The sequence below is a fragment of the Neofelis nebulosa genome, chromosome 5 (assembly GCF_028018385.1).
Source record: "Neofelis nebulosa isolate mNeoNeb1 chromosome 5, mNeoNeb1.pri, whole genome shotgun sequence".
NCBI lineage: Eukaryota > Metazoa > Chordata > Mammalia > Carnivora > Felidae > Neofelis > Neofelis nebulosa.
The window spans coordinates 1,833,616-1,858,391 of record NC_080786.1 but is presented as its reverse complement, the minus strand read 5'-3'; the positions used below and the strand labels follow the sequence as shown (position 1 = coordinate 1,858,391).

The 24,776-nt window shown below is 49.1% G+C and overlaps 1 protein-coding gene across 2 annotated transcripts in view; it reads right to left on the bottom strand.

Annotated features, from left to right (window-relative positions):
- Window positions 1-11,200, bottom strand: part of UBP1 (upstream binding protein 1) — a 51,472-nt gene extending 40,272 nt beyond the window's left edge. For both annotated transcript variants that reach the window (XM_058729272.1, XM_058729273.1), the window contains exon 1: window positions 11,025-11,200. In XM_058729272.1, the coding sequence (XP_058585255.1) occupies window positions 11,025-11,137 (113 nt within the window). In that variant the 5' untranslated portion in view covers window positions 11,138-11,200. The remainder of the gene's footprint in view (window positions 1-11,024) is intronic.
- Between the last annotated feature and the right edge of the window lie 13,576 nt (window positions 11,201-24,776).

The following is a 24,776-nucleotide window of genomic DNA, read 5'->3' as shown; positions in this document are numbered from 1 at the left end:
TGAGATATTCTCTCTCTCTCTCTCTCTCTCTCTCTCTCTCCATCTCCGTGTCCCTCCCCTGCTCACTCACACACACTCTCTCTCAAAATAAATTTAAGAAAATGTAAATAAAAGACAAGCCCAAATGATCTGCAAGGAAGAGAAAATTTTAAGGGACAGTAAAATAAAAAGGAACAAACAGAACTTCTAAAACTGGAAAATAAAATTGATAAAATTAAGAACTTAGCTTTAACAGCAGCTCAAACAGAAATATATAGGTAAAAAGAAGTTATGGAAAATGCAAAGGAGACATTAAGAAACAAAGGACAAGGTGAGACAATTTTACACTGAATTGAATTCCCAGAAGAGGAAAACATATCACAGAGACAGTATTTGACCTAAAGGCTGAGCAATTCCAGAACTGATGAAATATACCAATTGACTGATTCAGGAAGCCCAGATAACCAAAGCAGGATAAGATGTGGTATATATACACAATGGAGTATTACTCAGCAATCAAAAAGAATGAAATCTTGCCATCTGCAACTACGTGGATGGAACTGGAGGGTTTTATGCTAAGTGAAATTAGAGAAAAGACAAATAGCATATGACTTCACTCATATGAGGACTTTAAGACACAAAACAGAGGAACATAGGGGAAGGGAACCAAAAATATAAAAACGAGGGGGACAAAATGGAAGAGACTCTTAAATACAGAGAACAAACTGAGGGTTGCTGGAGGGGTTGGGGTGGGGGGTGGGCTACATGGGTAAGGGGCACTAAGGAAGACACTTGTTGGGATGAGCACTGGGTGTTATACATGGGGGATGAATCACTGGAATCTTCCCGAAATCATTATTCCACTATATGCTAACAAACTTGGGTCTAAATAGATAAATAAAATTAAATAAAAATAAAGATATTGTGTTTAAAGAAAAAGGGAATCAATCACTGGAAAGCGGGAATGGGGAGAAGAGGTGGGAGAGATGAGGAGGGGTCCTGGAGTGTCCTGGAATCATCAAGTGCTAGGGGTGGGGAGCAGAGGATGAGGCCACCGTGGGAGCAGCACAGTCGCAGCTGTGGCAAAAGGATGCACTTGAATGCCGAGGCTGTGAACTTCAAGTAAGACCCATTCACTGCTTTTCTAGACCACATTCAGCTGCTTAGGTGTCTTAGGTGTCACATTTAATCAGGGTTACAGTTTTGCTGCAATAAAAAAGGTGGGAGGGGAATAAAGCAAGAGGGCCAAGAGAGACGGAATATTAACAAGGAAGAAGTAATTACAACAATTGCACATGGAAATTAAAAGTGGCTGAGGAAAAAAAGGTGTTCAAGAAGGCGAACTGAGTCGAATCAACGACCATAGATGGGCCAAATGACAGAGCAAGAGGAGGATCCTAAAGGAATGAGCTGAGAGGGTAGAAGGTGGTAGTTAACGCTTAACTCTGAATTTGAGATTATATGTGGGTTGCACGATTGGAAATGTCAAGGTCTAACCATAAGATTGAGTAGCTAAAGATAATACCACTGTAAGAAAGATACAAGGAACAGAAATGTCAGGCTACTAGAAGGCCCATTTAAGTGTCTTCTGAATCACCAAAAATTAAAACAGCAATAGTGTCAGATAGTGACAGTGAACCAGGACCTAAAATTTTAAAAATGAGGAACGACCCAGGGTGCCTGGGTGGCTCAGCCGGTTAAGTGTCCAACTTTGGCTCAGGTCACGATCTCATGGTTCCCGGGTTCGAGTCCCACTTTGGGCTCCACGCTCTCTCCCTCTCGTGGGATTCTCTCTGCCCCTTGCTCACTCGCACTCTCCCCTCTCTCTCTCGGGGGGTGGGGGCGCCGAAATGAGGAATGACCCAGAAATCACTAAGATGACTGCAATAATTGGGTGACTGGTTGATATTTGGTAACATGAAATTCAAACTTGGGAGGTCTTGCCAGGAAGGAGACAGGAAGCGTAGCTTGAGATGGCAATGAAAGGAAGGGGGTCCTTCCCTAGGCCTGTGGAAACAGACCACCACCGCCTGAGAGGGCTTCAGAGGAAAAGTCATCATTAAGAGACAGAGTTGACTACGTTAGTTTCCCAGGACCGTCACAACAAAGCACCAAGAACCGGATAGCTTAAGACAGAAACGTGTGTCCCTCGGCTCTGGAGGCCAGAAGTCCGCAATAAAGGTGTCAGTGTGGTTGGCGCCCTGTGAGGGCTGTGAGCGGGCTCTACTCTGGGCCTCTCTCCCAGTTTCTGGGATTTGGTGACATCTTTTGTGTTCCCTGGCTTGTGGACGCATCACTCCAGTCACATGGTCAGCAGCAACCAGTGTGCCTTAAGTCTTCCTCCGTGCCCAAATGTTTCCTTTTTATAAGGACACCGACACCTGCCCTGATTACATCATTTTTACTTGATTACCTGTATGAAGACCTTATTTCCAAATAAGGTCACATTCTGAGGTCCTGTGGGCTAGGACTTCCAATATATCCTTCGGGGGGGGGGGGGGCACAATTCAACCAATTAACATTGACCACTTACAGGATTTTTTTTTTTTTAATTTTTTCAATGTTCATTTTTGAGGGAGCGACAGAGCACAAGCAGAGGAGGGGCAGAGAGAGGAGACACAGAATCCGAAGCAGGCTCCAGGCTCTGAGCTGTCACCACAGAGCCTGATGCAGGGCTCGAACCCACGAACCGTGAGATCATGACCTGAACCGAAGCCACCTAGGTGCCCCACTAAGGGGATTTTCTGATGACAAACTGAGAATTCCAGAGGGCAACATGGAAGGAAGTTAGGAACTGGTAAGAAAGCGGGAGATGGGTAAAGAATTGGGGGGGGGGGGGGGCAGGGTCGCGTGGGTGGCTCAGTCAGTTGAACGTCCGACTTCGGCTCAGGTCATGATCTCACGGTTTGTGAGTTCGAGCCCTGGGGACAGGGTCTGTGCTGACAGCTCAGGGCCTGGAGCCTGCTTCTGATTCTATGTCTCATTCTCTCTCTGCCCCTCCCCCACTTGTGCTCTGTCTCTCTCTTACTGTCGATCAAAATATAGGAGAAAAGCAGCGACCTGAAAATCTGGAATTTCTCGTAGTCCTGACAAACAAATACTAAGGGCACAAAAGATCTGGTCCAATATGCCCTAAAAAACTTATACATATGTCTAGGAGAGACAGATCAAAAAGGCACAAGTATAATGAAAAAGAAGTTATAACTAATGACATAACAACTAAAAAGATGAGAATATCACTACCAACTTTGTGCCAATATATTGGAAAACATGGATAAGATGAATGTGCCCTAGAAAGAGAACTTATCACAGGGTGCCCGGGTGGCTCAGTCCGTTGAGTATCTGACTTCGGCTCGGGAGTTCAAACCCCGTTGTCAGGCTCTGTGCTGACTGCTCAGAGCCTGGAGCTGAAGCCTGCATCAGATTCTGTGTCTCTGTCTCTCTCCCTCAAGAATAAACTTTAGAAAAAACTTAAGAAAAAAAAAAAAAAAAAAGATAACATCAAAACTTTCTTCAAGACATAACGACACCTGGCCGGCTCAGTTGGTGGAGCATGTGACTCTTGATCTTGGGGTTGTGAGTTCGAGAATAAAATCTTAAGAGAAACAAAAACTTTCTTCAAGACATAAAAAGCTGTTAAAAAAAAAAAAATCCTACAGACACTGATATCACGGTTAAAACATTTCCCCCCAAAGAAAATCCCTGCCCCGGGATGGTTTTACAGGCAAGTTCTATCAGACTTTCAAAGGCAGTTCTTACACAAACTCTTCAACAGAACAGAAAGAGAATACTTCCTAACTCATTTTATAAGTGTAAAGTAATTTGGAGTCAAAACTGGCTACAAACGGAACTAAAAAGAAAATGAAAAGCTCATTTCAGCCATAAATATAGATACAAACAAACAAACAAACAAATTAAGTATGAACAAACCAAATCCAAGAGTACTATGACAAAGCATGGTCTAGTTGAGTATTCCCCCGGAACACAAGGACAGAATGCAGAATCTGTAAACAGAACACCACACTTCTGGACAGTTGATTTAGAACAGAATGGCATTGTGAAGAGGTTCGAGTAAAAAGTCTTTTCAAGTAGGGAAAAGTGCAATTGGCCTCCTACTTCATACCATACCAAAAACAAAAACAAATTTATTCCAGATAGACTGTAATCCTAGGCATAGTCTATAAAGTAACAGATCATTAGAAAAGACTGTAAAAATATCTTTGACCCTCACAGTAGAGAAAGACTCTGTAAGTGAAAACATTAGTCGATTTGACCATCTCAAAATCAAGAACGTCAGCTCAAAAGCCACCAAAAGACAACGGGAAGACAAATCATGGAGGTGAAGTATTAATGACATTTATGCATAATCAAAGACTATATCCAGGATCTATGAAGAACGACAATAGGAAAAGGAAAAAGAAAACAATAGAATTAAATGACGACAAAGGTGCTGCCTTCAAATCTTGAGACAGTTACAGATAAACATATACACCCTTAAATGTATCTATTAGAAGACAAACACCAGGAGGAGAAAGCACCCAACCAAAGAAGTTGGAAAATAACCAGAGCAAGCAAGAACCTGAGGAAGACAATAACCACAAAAATAAAACAGAAAACCCAACCTAAAAGAAAAACAAAACCAAAACTGGTTTCTTTTTTTTAATGTTTATTTATTTTGAGGGAGAGAAAGCACGTGGGTGCAGGCGTGACGGTGGGGGAGGGGCAGAGAGCGAGGGAGAGAGAGAGAGAATCCCAAGCGGGCTCTGTGTGCAGGGCCCGATCCTGAGAACCAGTCCTGCAAACCCTGAACCGAATCAAAACTCAAGTGCTCAACTGACGGTGCTCCCCAAAATTTGGGTTCATGCAAGGCACTAAAGATACAGACAAACCTCTGAAATAGGTCACAAAAGCAGGAAAAGACGGGGAGTTCCTGTGAGGTAAAAGGGAATAATCACAAATACAGAGATCTTTTTTTTAAAACCTAAAAACTTCAAGCAATTTTATATGAAGAGTAAAATGACCACAACTGGCTAACGTTCATAAATTCTGAATATTCCTATGTCCACTGCATAAATTACATGTCCAAACATCTGCTTTGTGCAAAAAAAATTAAAATCACCAAATCCAGGCTGCATTCCGGGTGAGCTTTACAAAATCTTGAAGAAACCGTTAAGTCTCATCTCATAAAAAATTTCTAGGGGTACCTGGCTGACTCGGTCTGTAGAGCGTGAGATTCTTCGTGAGTTCAAGCCCCACGTTGGGCATACAGTCTACATATCTAAATACATAGATACAACTTTTAGCCCATAAGAGAGAAAGCTATCCAACTCACTTGAAAGTGATACAGACTTGATGTTAAAAAAAAAAAAAAAGGTCTTGATGTTTAAAAAAATAACAGGAGTACAAGAAAATAAAATTGAGGACCAATCTCATCTAGGAACAAAGATCATCTATTTATGAAACCTTGGAAACCTTCTCTAAAATCAGTAAGAAGATCAAAGAATCAAGTTTTTAGTGGTTCTAAACAACACTACAGCAAAGCCACGGCCAACACACCAAGGCAAGAATGTGAAATGTAAAGACCATACAGGAAGAAACAAATCTACCACTATTTACAAATACTGTTGGGGCGCCTGGGTGGCTGGCTCAGTCGGTTAAGCGTCCGACTTCGGCTCAGGTCATGATGTCACAGTTTGGGGGTTCGAGCCCCGCGTCGGGCTCTGTGCTGACGGCTCGGAGCCTGGAGCCTGCTTCGGATTCTGTGTCTCCCTCTCTCTGCTCCTTCCCAGCTCGCACTTTGTCTGTCTGTCTGTCTCTCAAAAATAAGTAAACGCTAGGGGCGCCTGGGTGGCGCAGTCGGTTAAGCGTCCGACTTCAGCCAGGTCACGATCTCACGGTCCGTGAGTTCGAGCCCCGCGTCAGGCTCTGGGCTGATGGCTCAGAGCCTGGAGCCTGTTTCCGATTCTGTGTCTCCCTCTCTCTCTGTCCCTCCCCCGTTCATGCTCTGTCTCTCTCTGTCCCAAAAATAAATAAACGTTGAAAAAAAAAAAAAAAATTAAAAAAAAAAAAATAAGTAAACGCTAAAAAAAAAAAAATCAAAATAAATACGAATAAACGTTTAAAAAATATATAAAGATAAAAAATATACATATTTTAAACGTTTATTCATATTTATCTTGATCATGAAAAATAACTAGAAAAACTGACTAGAAAGTCTGAGGGCCTACAAATGATCAGAACTAGTAAATTCACTGAGGTCCGGGGCGGGGGGGGGGGGGGGGGGGGGGGAAGCAAAACACAACAAGACGGAGAAGAAACACGTATATAGCCTTCCGGGCAGGTTTTCCTTCTATCCAGAAAGAGCGCGTCCCACTACTCGTATTGACTGGCAGGCGGCCAAAAGGTGCAATGGAAACGAGGGGAAGCCCAGCCCGGCCCCGGAGCGTCAGCCGCGCCGCTCGCTGAGCCACGCGGTGGCAGGCTACTCGACTTCTCCGAGCCCCGATACCGGGTCTGCTCTTCCTTTAGAAGAACACCTGTTTTGCGCATCTCCAGTCTAGGCACGCGCCGAACCAGCGGCGGGCAGAGGTGTGGTCCACGGAATCCCGAGGAAACGGAGACTCTTTCAGGGGGTCCGGAAGGTCAAGGTTATTTTCAGAATCCCAGCAAAGCGTGATCTGCCTTTTTCCCTCCGATGACATCTGCGCTCGGCCGACGGCGATCAGAACTGCTGGTGCCCTCGCACGAGCCGGGGCAGTGGCACCAAACCGGACCCGGATCAGAGCAGGGCTCGCCGCCGCGCGGTAATTACTAATCTCAGGCTACAGCGGCTCTTGGGCGGGGAGAACACGTTTCTGCCGCACACCTCGGGGTGGTCCCAAGGAAAGCTGTCATGCCACCGCTTGATCTGCAGGCCGCCCCGGCAGTTTCTCTCACAAAGTATCAGTTTTACGTGAAAGAAAAACTAACAGGCGCAGCCGGGTGTCTCAGTCGGTTAAGCTTCCGGCTCCTGATTTCACCTCAGGTCACGATCTCAAGGTTGTGGGGCCGGAGCCCCACATCGGGCTCCCTGCTGACAGCACAGAGCCTGCTTGAGAATCTCTCTCCCTCCCTCCCCCCCTCCCTCCCCCCCCCTCCCCCGCTCAGGCTGCCACTCCCTCTCCGTCTCTCAAAATAAATAAATAAATAAATAAATATAAAAAACAAAACAAAACAAAGAAAAACAAACTACGATTATTCAGACCTAGGTATCCGGCAAATTCCCTCCAAACCGAACAAAGCGGGCCGTCGTTTCCTGGAAAACAACCGTGAGCGTGTCCGAGGAGGCAGTCGGCCGGAGGCCGCCAAGAGGAAGCCGCGGCCGGCCAGGAGGCAGCCAGAGGGTCCCGGCGGCGCCCCAAGACAGAATCGCGAGCGATGGCTCAAAGCGGACAGGCCAAGACGGCTGCCGAAGTCGGGCAAGGTTCAAGTTCGCGGGACTCGTCACCCTGCCCGACCCTACTAGAATCTCCCTGGGGCTCAGGGTGCCGTGGCGGGACCCCCGGGACCAAAGCAGCAAGCCGAGGCTCGGCCTCCGAGAAACGCCCACCCCGAGCGGCAGCCATTCCGGCCCCTGGTTAACGACACGACGAAGCCCGAGAGCCGGCGGGCACCGCTCTCCCCTCGGCTCGCCGCCCCTCGCGTCCTGCCGGCGTCCTTCCGCCTCCACGAACTTCGCTGCTGGCACCGCGGGGCCGTGTGTCCTTGGATCCTTTGTGCTGACGGGACTGAGGCCCCCCAGGGCCGTCTTCTGGACGAGCGGGGTCAAAGCCTCGGGCCCGAGGTCCCCTCAGTGCCCCTCGCTGAGGTGGTGACTTAATGCGTTACGTGTCATCTAAAGAGCTCACGTTACTTAAGTCCTGAAAATTACGTTGCTCCAACTATACATTTCGCGTCAGCCAAACTCAGGTGGCCCCAAAGACCCCCTCGAGAAAGTTTTGAAGAGTCACTTTCTAGAGGCCACGTGGTCGTCTGCCCCTCACTTCGCAAAACAGAATGACCCAGACTCCAAGTTCCGAGGGGCTTCAGACTTCCGTCCTTCGGCGAGGGGAACCTCGGCCTCGGTCTGGAACGGCAGTGCCACCGGCAGCTGACGCGCGCCGCCCCCGTAACGTCTGTGGGCTCCGGGTTACCCGCTTCCAAGGGAGGGGCTGGTTAAGAAGTTCCTAGGATCTCTTCATCCGTCTCTAGACTCCGGATGTAACGAGCGCAAACACTCTCGGAAACACTCACGAGCCGCCCCGCTGCTTCCAACAGAGTCTGCAGCCGCTCACACCTCGTGCACACACGTGGCACAGCCGCAGACACGGGGAGGGGGGAGGGGGGACGGGGGAGGAAGAGAAGCAGAGAAAACACGCGAACCAAAGTCAAGTGGAAAGGAGAAGCAAAGGTAATACGAGAAATTGCCACAACGTCCCCCAACACCGTTAGCCTGCGCTGTTTAACGCACACGGGTTTTTATCTTTTATTTTTATTTTTCACACAGGCTCCGTGCCTAACGGGAGGCTTGAACTCACGACCCCGAGATCAAGAGCTGCATGCTTTACTGACGGAGCCAGCCAGGGGCCCTAATGCAAACAGATTTTTAAGTCAGACCATCGAGAGAAACCGTCTTTTTTACAAGCCGTCTTCCCCCAAATCCACAGAAACCCGTTTCTTAGAAAGTCTTTAAAAATGGCTTAAACCACCCAAAGAGCAAATACGGTAAGCACACTTCACTCTGGAACACGAAAGAAAAGTTTACTTTGTAGGCAGCTTTCCATTTTATTAAGAAGTCCGTTCTCCAATAATGTCCATTTTTGCACCTCAAATTTACTTCTTGAACTTACGGGAGAACAGATCAAAGGGAAAGCCAGGCAGCAACGGCCTTACTTCCCATCCGATGCAGGGGAAAAGAGCCTGCCTGCCCGCACACGTGCATTAAAAAGACACCGGGCCCCCCTGAGATCCAGCCTCCTCAGGGCTGCAGGTCTAGGCCAGGGAAGGACGAGTGCAATCACAGGAGGCTTGCGACAGCCTACATCTTTCTTCAGACTTAATCCACAGAAAGTCCATTTCGGAACTGCCCAAGTTTGAATCTCAAATCAAGGGCCTTGAATTTGCAAGAGGCAAGCAAGTACTCTCATCGGTTCCTCAGTTTTGAGGACCCAACTGAATGTGAAAGAACAAAACTAAACTAAACGAGCTCCTTGAAAACCTGGCATTTGCCTTCAAAGATACCTGGAAATTTAGATGAAATGGTACACCGTGAAACAATAACCAAAAACATCCAATGGAAAGTTTCCCCGTGGCAAGTATTGTAAGAGACCAGTAATTGTAAGATGTCAGGCATTATTTTAAGAACAAGGTCAGGGAAATGTTTTATAGCATGATTTTCTTTCCTTTCCACAGAATAAACCATAGATAAAAGTTCGTTAGTTGGCTGAGTCACTAAAACAAACAAAACTCTAGGAAAAAAGTAAAAGCTCAAAATAACCCCAATAAGCAAAGTTCTTGGCAGCAAACTCTCCTTTTCCTGTAACTGAGAAGTGAGAAGCAGCTTTTCAGCCGAAAACGCTACATTCCCTTCAGGTGCCTTAACTAGCCTCCAGGAGCTGCGTGGCGCTTGAGGCCCACGTTTTCAAGTGGGGAATCACGGTCTGCAGGACGCCTGTCCGGGATGACCCTATGACTTCCAATAGATCAATTTCTTCAAGTGAAACAGTTGTTCCCGAAAATAAGCCACCTCACCCAGAGCCCTCAAGTTGCACAAGTGCCGAGAGGAAGTGCCAAGTTCAGGGAGAGGAGCACATACCCACCCAATCAGGGTCAGAGTCTGGTGACGAAAGGCTTTCCCCCACCCACTTCCACGCTCTAAGAAACACCTCCTCCTTTCTGAGAGTCCTTTAGTGCCCAAAGTTTCCCGTGTAAGACCCAAAAGCTGAATTTCTTCAGGGAGCAGTCTCCACCATCCCCGGCCTGCCCTGACCCACAAGTCTTTGCTCAGGACGGTTGTGTCCTCGGTCCTCGCCCAGAGCCGCAGGGAGGTGTATGAAAGCTACTGGGAGACTGGACAGCTCTTCAAAGACACGGGCATTACGTTACAGAACTTACTTAGAAAATCTCATTGAATCAGCCTTCATAAAAAGCTGCCAAGCCACGGGATTTTACACTTTAATCGGGTGAATTTATAGTGCATCAACTGTATTTCAATAAAGCTGCTAAAAATAAAAATAGCGAGCTACCAAACTGACAGAAGTTATTTAAGAAAACAAAAACAGAAGCACGGCATTCTTCAGGATAAAGGCCAGAGACTAAGCTCAGATCTGTTGCAACCTTCAAAATTAAACAAAATGAATGGCTGCTGGTACAGGCAGCAGAGACTAAACAAACTATTGTTTGTTGTGCAATCACTGCATCTTAAAGACTTCTTCAAAAGAAAATAGCCTAAGAGGGTGGTCCCCAAAACGAAAAACTTCACATTGAAGCAATCAAAATACAGAACTAAGGCGCTCCCCCCCACCGTGTCCACTTTCGCTTATGACATAATTACTGTTGTAACAGCCGTGATTAAAATTTGCAACCAGGAAAGACTACAATGTAGAACAGAATAGGAACGGGTAACCGAAACCTTAAAGAGTATTTTCCCAGTACAAGTTCTACTATTTCGTACACTGTATTCCAGCTCCAAGCGGCTTGTAAATCACTTGCCAGGAAAGGAAGCCCCTTCCCCCACCAAGCCAAGCCATCCTAACAGCCAGCCAGTTTTCCAGCAAAAATGAAGCCCTCAGGAGCACTTTCCCGGAGCCAGGCTCGCTCCCACCCCCCGCCACCCCCCCTGCCACCCGTCTGGGCAGAGGCCCGCGGGGCTCCCCGGCCCCGACGACCACGCGGCAGGGCCCGGACCCCGCGACCGGGAGGCCCGGGGACCGCCGGGAACAGCCGCACCCGGTAGAGGCCCAGGGTCGCGCAGGCCTTCCCCCAAGGAGACCGAGGCTTCCGCCCGCCCAGCCCAGGGCGCCCGGTACCTCATGCTGTAGGCGCCGGCGCCCAGCTCCTGCCCGATGCCCGAGAGGCTGGCGTCGAAGTCGTGCACCAGCCCGGACTCGATCACCTCGTCCATCTTGAGCACCCAGGCCATCTTCCGGCCTCGCCGCCGCCCGGCGCGGCCTCCGCGAGCAGGCGATGGGGCCGGAGCTCCGCGGGCGCGCCCTGGGGGAGGGCGCGGGTGAAGCCTCGGGCGGCGCGGCGGATGGTCACCACGGGCGGCCCGGGCGGCGGCCGGGACGAGAGCGTCCGGGACCCCGCAAGCGGGGCACGGCGAGCCCGGCGAGCAGCTGCAGCGGGAGCGGCCGGGCCGCCGGCAGCGCCTCCCTCCCGCGGGCGCCGGCCCCGCGCCTCATGCCGCCGCCGCCCACCCCCTGCGCCGCTAGCGCTGCAGCCGCCGCCGCCCGCCCCGCCCCGGAGCCCCCGGCCGCATACTCCCCGGCCTTGCGCGGGGGCGGGAGCTCAGCCCGCCAGTCACCCGATCCCCGGCCTCGACCCCGGCCCTCGGCCCGCCCGCCCAGGCTCTAGCGCCCCGCCGCCCCGGCCAACCCCGCCGACGCCGCTCTGCCGGCCCGGACGCTGGCTCCTATATGGCTGCGGCCCGAGCTCTCTCGCCGCTTCCGCCTCCTCCGGCCCCGCCCCGGCCCCGCCCCCAACCCCGCGTTCGCCCCTCGCCGGGGCCCGCCCCGCACGGCCCGGCGCTCCGGGGCACCCCCGGCGCTTCACCACCGAGAAACTGTTCAGGCCCTGCGGCGCAGCCCCGCCCACGCGGCAGCTTCGCAGACCCTGCGGCCAGCCGCCTCCCCGCCCCCGGCCCCGGAAGAGGCGGTGCCAGCAGGGCTACCAGTTTCCGCTCATCCAGGAAAGCGGGCTGATTGACAGGCGAACTGGACAATAATGGCAAGCGCTTGGCCGAGGCTCCCGTGGGTCTCTGTGCTAAACACCCAATCAAAATGCTCTTCCTCTTGGGCGGTCTCTAGGACTGAATTGGCTCCAAAAGAAAGAGTTCATTGGACCGCACCGGAGGAAGTCGCGCTAAACGCCACTCCTGGAGGTTCTTTGCTCCCCCGTGGTCTTTCCGGGTAGTCTCTGGGTTTGCCCCGACTACAGAAGGAGAGAGCGTGCCGTGGTGCCTGGGGGCCGAAAGGCCTGTTGGGCAGAAAATCTTGATCGACACGAACGTAAGCCAATCAACACTCCTGAAAAGGGCTCCGGAAGTCTTCCCCCCAGTTGCGGAATGCCGACAGCATAATGGCGAGCCGGAGTTAAACGGCTTCGGTCGCGGTAGCCACCGGGAAGCGTGTTGTGGTTGTCGCTCATGCTTCTGCAGGTTCATTGGGCTTAGTAAGCTAGATGATTCTCGTTCACGGTATCTGCTCTGTTGTACTCATATGGCTGGGGCTAAAGTCCTCTAGGGCTTCCACACTCAGGTGTTTGATTGCTTGATGTTGGCTGTCGACTGGCACCCCAATTGGGGTTGCTGGAATGCCTACACAGTGGCCTCTCCGTGTGGTCTAGAGTTACTCTCAGCATGGCAGTCGGGTTCCAAAAGCGAGTGACTCGAAAGGAAGTGGAGATTGCTGGTTTCTTAGTGACAAAGATTCTTTGCTTGAACACACTTAAGTCAGGCTCCCACCCAAACCTTCTCCTAGTCCCATCTGTGCACTTCATGGTAAAATTCAGTTTTGGCGAGAACTCTCCACCTCCCTTGTCTGATCAGGTTCCTTAGCCTCCGCCATCCTCCAGGTGATGTCTGATGACCCCGGCAGGCCTTCAAAAGAATCCTGTTAAGTAGTTCTGCCAGAACCACCCTGCCTTACCTCCTAGTAATTTTTTCATAGTAACTTTTACATTCAGCGCCCCCCAACCTGCTTCTTGGCTGTAAATTCCCACTTAGACATCTGTATTGGGAGTTGACCCTAATCTCCACCGCAAAATTGCGTTGGTCTGATCCCTGATACGTACTGCGATGGTCATGAGTAAAGTCTGCCTTACCATTTTTAATAATTGCCACGAAATATTTTTTTCTTTAACACAAAACCTGGGATCAGAAACTGACACAGACTCTTTATTCTGTACTGTATTAGTGAAGCAGCTGTAGAATCAGGTTGATTGGAGGAGAGTTCAATAATTTGGGGGCCATGTTTTAAAACTTCCAAAATCCAGGGGCGCCTGGGTGGCTCAGTTGGTTGAGTGACCCACTTCGGCTCAGGTCACGATCTCACGGTTTGTGAGTTCGAGCCCCGCGTCGGGCTCTGTGCTAACAGCTCAGAGCCTGGAGCCTGCTTCCGATTCTGTCTCCCTCTCTCTCTGCCCCTCCCCCACTCGTGCTCTGTCTCTGTCTCAGAAATAAATAAACATTAAAAAAAATAATAAAAATAAAAACTTCCAAAATCCACCCTCTGGCCTCCAATGTTTCACATTCTTTCCACATGCAGTAAACACTCACCTCCTCCCCAGACCCCTGCAACGTTGTCATCCCATTACAACATTAAGGTTCAGGAAGCTGTGAGGTCCTGGAACAGATGAGGCTCCTTGGTTGTGCATTAATTAAGTGGTTCCTCTCTATGAAAATCTGTGAGATAAAAAGATGATCTGCCCCAACCATAACTGCACACATCACATGCAGCAATGGGAGAAACACAAGAAACTTGCCTCTACAGACATTTCTCTTGGAAGAGAGGGGAACGGAAGGCACACAGCAGTCACTAGGCCACAGACATTCTGAAATCCAGAATGGATTTCCTTGAGTAGGACTTCGTGATTCGTCCTGGGAATACTCAGTGGCTCCTGTCTCTATCCACTGGATTCTTGATTCCATCCTCTGAGGTATCCTCCAGTTCCTTAAAAAGGAGCCCATGTTTCCAGCTAAATAGTTTTCTCTGCTGCTTCCTGCCCCTAGTTGTGCAGGGATCTGAAGTACTCTCTCTGTGTGGTACTCAACTTGTCCCTTTCTGATACAATTCATTTTTAAACTTCATGGGTTTTTGTGTGTGTGTGTGAATCAATTTATAATTACTCCAGTAAACAAAACTACCGACGTAGATTTCAGGGGCAGTGTGGCTGCACCATTCTTTCTGGCTCAGGTTTCTCATAAGGTTACAGTCAAGATATCAGCTGGAGCTGTGGTTACTGGAGGGCTTAACCCAGGAGGTGCAGGAGGGTCCACTTGCAAGCTCATTTGCTTGACTTGTTGGCCAGAAGTCTCTGTGCCTCATTTGAGACCACAGGGCCACCAAGTGTCTTCAAAACATGGCACCTGGCACTCCCCAAAGCAAGTAAACCAAGACAGAGAAAGGAGGTCTCCAAAGTCACTCATTATCCCTTCCACTTGATTGCTGTTCCATAGAAACAAGTCGGTCCATCTAGCTTCTATTCAAGAAGAGAATTTGTCTCCATCTTTTGAAGGATGAATGTCAAAGAACTTGTGGACATATTTTCAACCAGAACAGCAGTGTTCTTGGGGCACCTCGGTGGCTCAGTCGGTTAAGCATCTGACTTCAGCCCAAGTCATGCTTTTGCAGTTCGTGAGTTCGAGCCCCGTGTCAGGTTCTGTGCTGACAGTTGGGAGCCTGGAGCCTGCTTCAGACTCTGTGTCTCCTTCTCTCTCTGCCCCTCCTCCACTCATGCTCTGTCTGTCTCTCTCTTTCTTTCTCATAAATAAAAATAAACATTAAAATTTTTAAAAAAATAACATCAGTGCGGGGCGCCTGGGTGGCTTGGTCGGTTAAGCGCCCGAGTTCGGCTCATGATCTCATGGTCCGTGAGTTCAAGCACCTCGTCGGGCTCTGTGCTGACCACTCAGAGCCTGGAGCCTGTTTCGGATTCTGTGTCACCCTCTCTCTCTGCCCCTCCCCTGTTCATGCTCTGCCTCTCTGTCTCAAAAATAAATAAACTTAAAAAAAATTTATTAAAAAAAATAACATCAGTGCTCATTATTATCACTTAATAGGTTTTTGAAAGCACTAAACAGCACAATTCAATCAAAAAAAGATTAGAGATTTAAAAGTGGAAAGAAGAAGTTAAAATTATCACTATTTTAGGGGTGCCTGGGTGGCGCAGTCGGTTAAGCGTCCGACTTCAGCCAGGTCACGATCTCGCGGTCCGTGAGTTCGAGCCCCGCGTCAGGCTCTGGGCCGATGGCTCGGAGCCTGGAGCCTGTTTCCGATTCTGTGTCTCCCTCTCTCTCTGCCCCTCCCCCGTTCATGCTCTGTCTCTCTCTGTCCCAAAAATAAATAAAAAACGTTGAAAAAAAAATTATCACTATTTTAGATTATATGGTTCATACACCTGAAAATCTCATGGGAAACAAAAGTTTAATAACAGTGGCATACATCATGCATTTTCATAAATCAGTAGTTTTATACAAAAAAGTTTGACAATATGAAAGCAAAGGTTAAATTTCTAACGGGATTTAAAAAGGTTAAAATACCTCAGAACTAACCTAACAGGAAATGTAAAGAACTATGTGAGCAAAAATTTTAAATTCTCAAAATGAACACAAAAGTACAGTGAAAAGAAAATACTACGTCCACTATTATAATGGTAGTTCTGCTTAAGCTAACCAGTAAATTTAATGTGATGCCAGTAAAAATGTTAACAGAATTTTTGTTTAATTTTTTTAATGTTTATTTTTGAGAGAGAAAGAGACACAGTGTAAGCCGGGGAGGGTCACAGAGAGGGAGACCCTGAATCTGAAGCAGCCTCCAGGTTCTGAACTGCCAGCCCAGAGCCTGACGCAGGGCTTGAACTCAGGAACAGTGAGATCATGACCTGAGCTGAAGTTGGGACGCCCAACCAACTGAGCTACCCAGGTGCCCCTGACAGAATTTTTTTAATTGTACAAAACGATTCTGCGATTAATGTGGAAAAGTAAATGAGCAAGAATAGTTAAAAAAAAAAAAAAAAAAAAGGGGCGCCTGGGTGGCTCGGTCGGTTAAGCGTCCGACTTCGGCTCAGGTCATGATCTCACGGTCTGTGAGTTCAAGCCCCGCGTCGGGCTCTGTGCTGACAGCTCGGAGCCTGGAGCCTGTTTCTGATTCTGTGTCTCCCTCTCTCTCTGCCCCTCCCCTGTTCATGCTCTGCCTCTCTGTCTCAAAAATAAATAAACGTTAAAAAAAATTTTTTTAAAAAATGAAAAAGAATAGTAAAAAAACATTTCTTTTAAGTGAAGATATTAAAACATTATGAAACCTAAATTTTTAAAAACAGTATTCATTGAGGAAAGAATAAATGGGCAAAGGAAAAGAACGAAAAATCTAAGAACAGATCAATATGCATATGGAAATTCATTATGCAATAAATACTGGCATCTCAAATCAGTAAAAGAAAAAAAATTATTCAATAACTGCTTTGGGGATCAGCTTTAAGTACCCGCTTATGCCAAAATAAATTCCAAGTGGCTCGAATTTCTTCTTCAAAAAAGTCTAAAAGTATAAAAAGCAAAATTATAAAACACTAGAAGAAAACATGGGAGAATAATTTTAGAAACTCGGGAAGAGGCTTCTATAACTTTTATAAATTTTCTAAAAAATTTAGAAATCTTAAGAGATTGATGCACTCTACAACATGAAAATAATATTTTCCTTTTTTTTTTTTTTTTAATTTTAGAGAGAATGCATACACGCAGGGAAGAGAGACAGAGACAGAATCTCAAAAAGGCTCCCCTACGTGGGGCTTGATCCCATGCCCGTGGGATCATGACCTAAGCCGAAATCAAGAGTTGGGACTCCCGGGGCGCCTGGGTGGCTCAGTCCGTTGAGCATCTGGCTTCAGCTCAGGTCATGATCTCACGGTTGGTGAGTTCGAGCCCCACGTCGAGCCCCACGTCGAGCCCCACGTCGAGCCCCACGACGGGCCCTGTGCTGAGAGCTCAGAGCCTGGAGCCTGCTGTGAATTGTGTGTCTCTCTCTCTGCCCCTCCCCTGCTCATGCTCTTCCCTATCTCTCCAAAGTAAATAAACATTAAAAAAAAAAATTTTTTTTTAAAAGAGTTGGGCGCTCAACTGACTGACCCACCCAGGTACCACCCAAATACTGCTTTCTTTTTAGTAAACACACCCTAAGCAAAATCAAAAGAACAGGAAAAAAAAAAAAACCCAACAAACACCCAACTATTTAGAACTTGGATCATGATCAAAGTTTTATTTCCCTAATGTACTAAGAGTGCCTGCAAATAGATTAAACACAGCGGTGAAAATGGCATTTGTATGCTGCCACTCCAAAGAATGCACACTACACGAGCCGGAGCGCCTCCGTTTGAGATACGCGCACACAGAAATCTTCACGGAAGAGGGTTGAAGACCTGCCTCCTACGACACAATCTAGGTCCCGGTCACTAGAATTTTAGGTCGCCAGCGACGGATGAGGAGCAGCAGCCCTCGAAGAAGGCTCTTCCCTTGCTCTTGGGCAGAGTTGTGAAACGGGCAGGCACAGCTCTCGGCAGAAAGGCTGCCCCGGCCACGGTCACTGATCCCGCGCTCTCCATCTTCTCCCGGTGCAACGTGACCCTGGGGCCCGGCCGGGGGAACAGCCTTTATGCGCTCAGTGCTTAGCAACAGCTAAGGGACAGGAAGGGACAGCCGGCGGATAGGAAGACGAAGCTCGTGAGGGAGAACCTCGGGTCTTCCAGAAACGTTGACATCCGCCTGCCCAGATGAAAAAGACCTACCTGCGCGGACCTCTGCACAGCAATTCGTTCTGCCTCAAGACAAGTCTGCGGTAAGTGCTACGATTTTCAGATGCCCTCGAGTCGCAAACACGCTTTCTGCGCGACGGCCCTGGGGCTGCTTAACCGTCTCAGGACGTGTATCCTTCCGGAGTCTGCCTTCGTTAAGACGTTCACGCGGGCCCGCGTCTGAACGCCGGTGTCCCTTCAAACTCCGCACGTTGAGATCCCCCCGCCCCGGGGCTAGGATGAGCACGTGGGGCCTCTGGGCGGGGCTTTGCCCTCCGGAACCGGATCGGGCTCCTTCCGAGAGCCACGAGCTCTCCCGCTCCCGTCTGCCGCGTGGGATCCCCTGAGAAGTCTGCGCCCCGGAAGAGGACCCTCCCCGACCCCGCGGGCACCCCGATCGCAGCCCTCCGGCCACCAGAACCGTGAGGTCTGCAAGTCACCCGGTCCGCCGTGGTTTCTTCGACGGCCTGAAGAGACTAAGACGGGACGGGAGCAGGGGCGCCTCTGAGACACGCCGCGGTCGCGGGGGGGAAGCCGGGGCCACGTATCCAGGCAGCCGGACCAGAACGAACGTGCGCCGGGTTCGAAATGTAACGACTTCAAGCAGCGAGCGTCCCCTTGGCTCGCGCTGCCGTGCGTCGGAGGTTTCGCGCGGCTCAGCCGAGCAGCGCCTCCGAGCCCAGCGAGGCTCGCTCGAGCCTCCGCAACCCGCTGCGGCTGGGCCGACCGGGGCCGGCTTTCCCACACGTCTGGGGGTGGGCCGGGACAGTGGGGCTGACTCGAGTCGCCCTCCGCGACCCCCGCTCTCCGGCCGACCAGCCCCGCCTCGTCCCCCTCGCGGTGGGAGGGGTTCCGAGAGACCGCGGGGCCGCGCAGAGCCCCGGCGCGGGAACGCCATCGCTTCTGCTGAAATCCCTCGACCCGAGCAAGCTCCGGCCCGGATCCGAGGGATGGAGCAAACAGACCCCACCTCTTGGTGAAAGGACACGCGAAACCGCGGAAATCGTGCAGCCGTAGATGTTGACCGGGAGAAACCATGCTTCGGGTCGGGTGGTTCTTGAAATGCTTCGCCGTCATGAAACACACACTTTTCAGGTTCTCTCTTTGAGAGAAATGGGACAGGGGTTAGGAGATTGTGGCCGTGCTGGTAAACAGCACATCCAGCCGGGCAGGTAGCAAGACGGCCGAAAAGCTTCCAGTCGAGTGGATTCAAAACCAGCAAAGTTGGTTCCTGGAGCCGTTCACAAATATACTCATCCCGAGACTGGTGGGTAACGATGCCATTAGGTGGGATTCGACGAAAGTCCCTTTGTCTTTAAAATGAGAATGGTACCGGGGCGCCTGGGGGGGCTCAGTCGGTTGAGCGTCGACTTCGGCTCAAGTCATGATCTCACGGTTGGTGAGTTCGAGGCCCACGTCGGGCTCTGTGCCGACAGCTCAGGGCCTGGAGCCTGCTTCCGATTCTGTGTCCCCCTCTCTCTGGCCCTCCTCCTCCTCCTCTCTCTCTCTCTCTCAAAAATAAACATTAAAATACATACATACATACATACATACATAAAATAAAATGAGAATGTTCCCTTACTGGCCCTGGGGGGCAGGGGTGGGGGGTGCCTTGCAATCAGATTTTGAGAACTGGAACGGTGTCAGAAATAATATGAAAATCATGCAGACCACTCAACCCCAAATATGGGCCAGGTATGCTTTGGAATATAAGATAGGAGTCAGCCTCGGTAGCTAGATTGCCTGGCTTCAAATTCCAGTTCTGACAATTATTAGTGTGCGCTCTAGGGCTATTTGTATAACCTCTCATTACCTCAGTTTCCTCATCTGCAAAATGGAGCTAACAGATCTCCCTCATGGAGTTGTTGTGCACGGATGAAATAAGTTAATACATCGGCCGAGCTCAGAGTACGCGCCGCGGAAAGTGCCTGCTGTGGCGTGTAATCTCTGAAGAGCTTTTAGCCTCTGACCATCTCATCAACAGGAATTAGCTGCCTACCATGTCCCGGCTAAGCAGGAGACCCAAGAACAGTGCGCTTGCTGTCACCGTTCGTGACGGTGTTGACCATGTCGTAAAATCCGACAAGGATGACCTGTTCTTTGACCTGTGCGAATGCGGACAGTCTCCAGCTTATAGTCATTTTGTCAACACGCTGAGCCATTTGGGAGTTTCTTAGATATTTTACTCCGTGATGACCCAGAAGACTCTGACCCTGGGGAACTCTGACCCTGGGATGATCCAAAGATGCTTCCAAGTGGCCCAAGTGAGGGAAACAGAACAGGCGAAGTTTTTTTCTCCTAGGCGCACTGAATGTCCAATTCTGCTTTTCCAAAACACCTAATAATCTTCCTTATTTATTTTCTCCAACTCTGTATTTAAATTTTTTAACCTACAGAAAAGCTAAAGGAACAGAAAAACAACCAACTATATATTCTTTAGTCACGTATTTTATTATTAATATTTTATTCATTTCTCTCCCTACTTAGGTGTTTAATCACGTGAAGCTAAGTGGTAGCTTTCAAGGTAGCTCAGGCCTAAATTCTTCAAAATGTGCTCTGCGAGCACAGAAATGCTCTATCATGATTCTAATATCATTATTACATCCGAGAAATTCAATAATAGTATCTAATAGTCCATTCATTTCCCAGCCTCTCCATCTGTCCCTGCATCGTTTATTATAGCTTTTTTCCAATCTGGGTTCAACCAAGGACCACAGCTACATTTCTTTTTCAGTTTCTTGAGTCTCTTTAGAGCAGTTCCCCCACCTCCCATCGGTTTTGTTTTTGTTTGTTTTTTTTACATTTGTTTTGAGAGAGAAAACACAAGTGGGGGAGGGAGGGAGAGAGAGGGAGAGACAGAGAGAATGAGAATCCCAACAGGCTCTGTGTTGTCAGCGTGGAGCCTGATGCAGGGCTCGAACTCATGAACCGTGAGATTATGACCTGAGCCGAAGTCAGACACTCAACTGACTGAGCCACCCAGGCGCCCCGAAACCCACCCCCGCCTCCCCTATCTGTTGTTTAAGCGGCTCATTTCTTTTAGACCGGTTTCTTTACAGAAAAATCGAGGGGAGTACAGAGAGTTCCCATATAATGTACATCCAGCTTCCCTTCACATAAGTTACTTTAAGGCTTGGCCGTTTCAAAACTCTCAGGAGAGTCTTTGCATTCTCTGTTTCGGGGGTGACTTATTCTGATTTCCTTTAACAGCCAGACCGGATGGAGAGGATTTCACGTCACTGGACATTTGGACTTGGGGTGGGGTGTGGACTGAGTAGGCTATATCCCTTACCCAAAGAGTCACTGCTCCGGGGGGGAGGGGGGGACAGAGGTGTGCACAGACATGTGGAGGCCAGAAAGGCGGACTGTGGGGGAGCGGTTATTTTGCCAAAGCAATGTTCCTTCGGCGGGCCCGCAAATGCGGTCCAGTTCCCAGGCTCCCTTGCGACAGCTGAGCCTGCCGGCCGTGCAGAACCCAGGTAGGAGGGTCGCTGGCCTCTTCCAGGCCCAGCCACTCAAAGTCTGCCTTGTGATCGTCCCTGCTCGCTCTTTATCTTCGAGTCAGATGCGAAGTGCCCGGTGGGGGACCGTGGGGCCCACCGTGTCCGTAAGAGGAGAGCCGCGGCCCGCCTGCGTCGAGCTGGAGCGTAGATGCGGACTGAACGGCTGTTGGCGGAGGCCACCGCGATCCGGGCGGGGGACGGTCGCCGGGGGGGGGGGGGGGGGGGCAACGTGCGCGGCCGGGCTCCGTGTCCTGCGCGCCGCGACCGATCCCCGGGCGGACGAAAACCGGCAGGACGTGTCGCGTCGCCACTTCGGGAGGGCCGAAGCCCCGCCGCGACTTCAGCGGGCCGCAGTCGAGGTGTGGGCGGGCGGCCTTCCCCGGCGAGGTCCTGGGGGCGGGGACCCGTCCCTTCGCCCTTGGCCGGCCCCGGGGGGCGCTCGCCCGGCTCGGACGACGTCTGCTCCCGCTCTGCCCCTCCCGCCTCCCTCCTTCCCGGACAAGGACACTGATGACCTCGGGCCCACCTGGGTGGTCCCGGCCCGCCCCCCATCCTCAAGTCGGTAACACCTGCGGGGCCCCTTGGCCGCATGGCGCGCAAGAGGCGCGGGCCCCGGATCTGGGGCACAGACAAGTCGGGGGTGTGGGGGAGCCGTTCCCCCCCCCCCCCCCCCAAACCCGCACCTGTTTGCTCGGCCTCCTTCTCAGGGAGGGCTGCCCTGGCCAGTCCTCGTGAGCGGGGAGCCCACCCTCCCCTCTTACAGCCCCCCTTCCCCGACCTCTTGCCCGCTTAGCCCTTGTCACCATCTCAGGTGCTACACTTGCCTTATTTCTCCTTTCCCTGCGGCGAGAGGCGGGAAAGGCTTTTGCCTGCTTCCCCAGAGCGACGCTCTTAGGGCCCAGGACACTCTCCGCCTTCCCGCCCCGGGCATCCGAGCCCTCGCTGAGCAAGGGCTTTTCCAAGACAACGCAGTCACACTCTTTGTGTGGCACTTAGGCCTCTAGCGAGGCTCGTGTGGGGCCAAAGGCCGTGTCACTGCGATGCCGCACACCTTTCGTGACCAGAAGCCGGGTGACCTCGGATGTACTCCTGGAATTTCCAGGACCGCAGTTAACGAATCTGCTCCTAGATTTCCTAGGAGGACGTGTACTGAAAAAAATAGCTGCCAGCTGGAAAGCATCCAAGGAGGAGCCCATAAACCGCCGGACAATTGAAGCAAAGCCTTTTTTTTTTTTTTTTTTTTAATGTTTATTTTTGAGAGAGAGAGAGACAGAGCACGAGCAGGGGAGGGGCAGAGAGAGAGGGGGACACAGAATCCAAAACAGGCTCCAGGCTCTGAGCCGACAGCACAGAGCCCCAGGCGGGCCCGAACTCACACGAGATCACGCGAGATCATGACCTGCGCCCAAGTCAGCCGCTTAACCGACTGAGCCCCCCAGGCGCCCCACGATTGCTTTTTAAAAGTAGGCCCCATGTCCAACCCGGGGCTTGAATTCATTACCTGAGATCAAAAGTCACATGCCCCGCGGAGCCAGCCAGGTGCTCCCCGTGGTGACGGATTTTTTTTTTTTTTTTAAATGTATTGAATTCAGTTTCCTAGTATTTTGTTGAGAATTTTTGCATCTATGTTCAGCAGGGATACTGGACTGTAATTCTTTTTAGTGGTGTCTTCACCTGGCTTTGGTATCAGGGTAATGCTGGCCTCACAGAATTAATTTTGAAAAATTTCCTTCCTTTTCCTTTTTTTTTTTTTTTTTTGGAATAGTTTGAAAATAGGTACTAACTCTGCTTGAAATGTTTCGTAGAATTCACCTGTGAAGTCATCTGGTCCTGCACTTTTGTTAGGAGTTTTTGGATTACTGATTCAATTTCTTTGCTGGTTTTCAGTCTGTTCAATGTTTTCTGCTTCTTCCTGCTTCACTTGGGGTGGGTTATGCTTCTAGGCATCTAACCATTTCTTGTAGGTTGTCCGATTTGTTGGCGTGTAGTTTGTCACACTCTATTTCTGTGGTGTCATTTCTCTTCTCTCACTTGTAATTTTATTGAGTCCTTTCTTTTTTCTTGGTAAGTTCGTCTAGAGGTTTATCGATTTTATTAATTTTTTCAAAAGACCACTTCCTGGTTTCATTGGTCTGTTCTATTGTTGTTTTTGTTAAGTATCTATATAATTTATTGCTACTCTACAGAGATGGGTAACTTCTTAAGAGCCTTTTAAAGCTTCTTTCTTTTGCATAGCTGTAAAACTGTACTTGACTGATGGCAATGAAACAAACCTAAACACAGGAAGCAAAGATCTCAAAGTTTAAAAGAGCCCACATGTATTATGCCAATCCTCGTTTCTATTGACTGTAAATGTTATTCTCAATTAATAATGATACATTTGAATCTACAAACAGACCTGGCCTGATACGTTTCCAGTATTTTATTGTGAGACATATTTGGTGAAAAGTCATTCTGACCCAAAGTTAGATAGCTAAGTTAGACAGATGTAAGATAGACAGAATATGAAAGAATGCAGTAAACACACTCTAAATTTGAAACCTCAGGTTCAATCCACATGTTACTTGAAAACCTATTACAGATTTTGAAAACACAAGAAACAAACATGGCTTATAATTTGGAATTATGTGCTTTTAATTAGTTCTGAGCAGTGCAGTAAAGAAATGATACTGATAATGGTTAGGGAGAAAAGCAGAAAGAAGAAATTTAACCAGGAGCTTACCACCATTCTTTAACAGTTGACATCTAAATGTATTTCTGGGATGAACAAATTTGAATAGTCAATAATAACTTTCCTAAAGCCTCATTAACTGAAACTATACAATTTTGTTTTTCATACGTGTGTGTGTGTGTGTGTGTGTGTGTGTGTGTGTGTATATATATACATATATATATATATATATTTTAATTTTAATTTTTGTTATTTCTTAAAGTAATCTCTACACCCAGTATGGGGCTCGAACTTAAGACCCCAAGATCAAGAGCTGCATGCTCTATCGACTAAGCCAGCCGGGTGCCCCTGAAATTATAGAACTTAAATATGACTTTTTTCATGTGTTTATATATTAGCTTTCACTTAGTCACATTTAAACCATCCTCTTTCATCGCTCAGTTCATTCATTTGAACACCTGCCTTTAGACGCCAGGTCCTTGATCTAAGCCTTCAAGCAGAGTTATTATTCAGCTTACGTCACACTACTGAGTCGTCAATGGTAGTTAAAGCAGTATCTTAAAGCAGAGGTCAAAATGAAATTGTTAGATTAAAAACGATTATAAGACATACCGAAGGTTATGGAACAAAACACATCACTGAGAAGAATTCAGCGTTTAAAATGCCTTTTCTTCCTAAAGATAAGCGATGTCACAGACATGCTGTACAATCTTGTGGATGCTACTCCTGACAAGTCTTTTCTCCTCAGATGCACTTATAAAATTCATGAGAATACCACTGATACAGGACCTTCAAAATATTTTTAAAGACCTAGTTAGGAGCTAAATGACTTGTCACACAGTGAGACAGAAAAACAACCGATGTACATTGTTAATTTTTTCAAG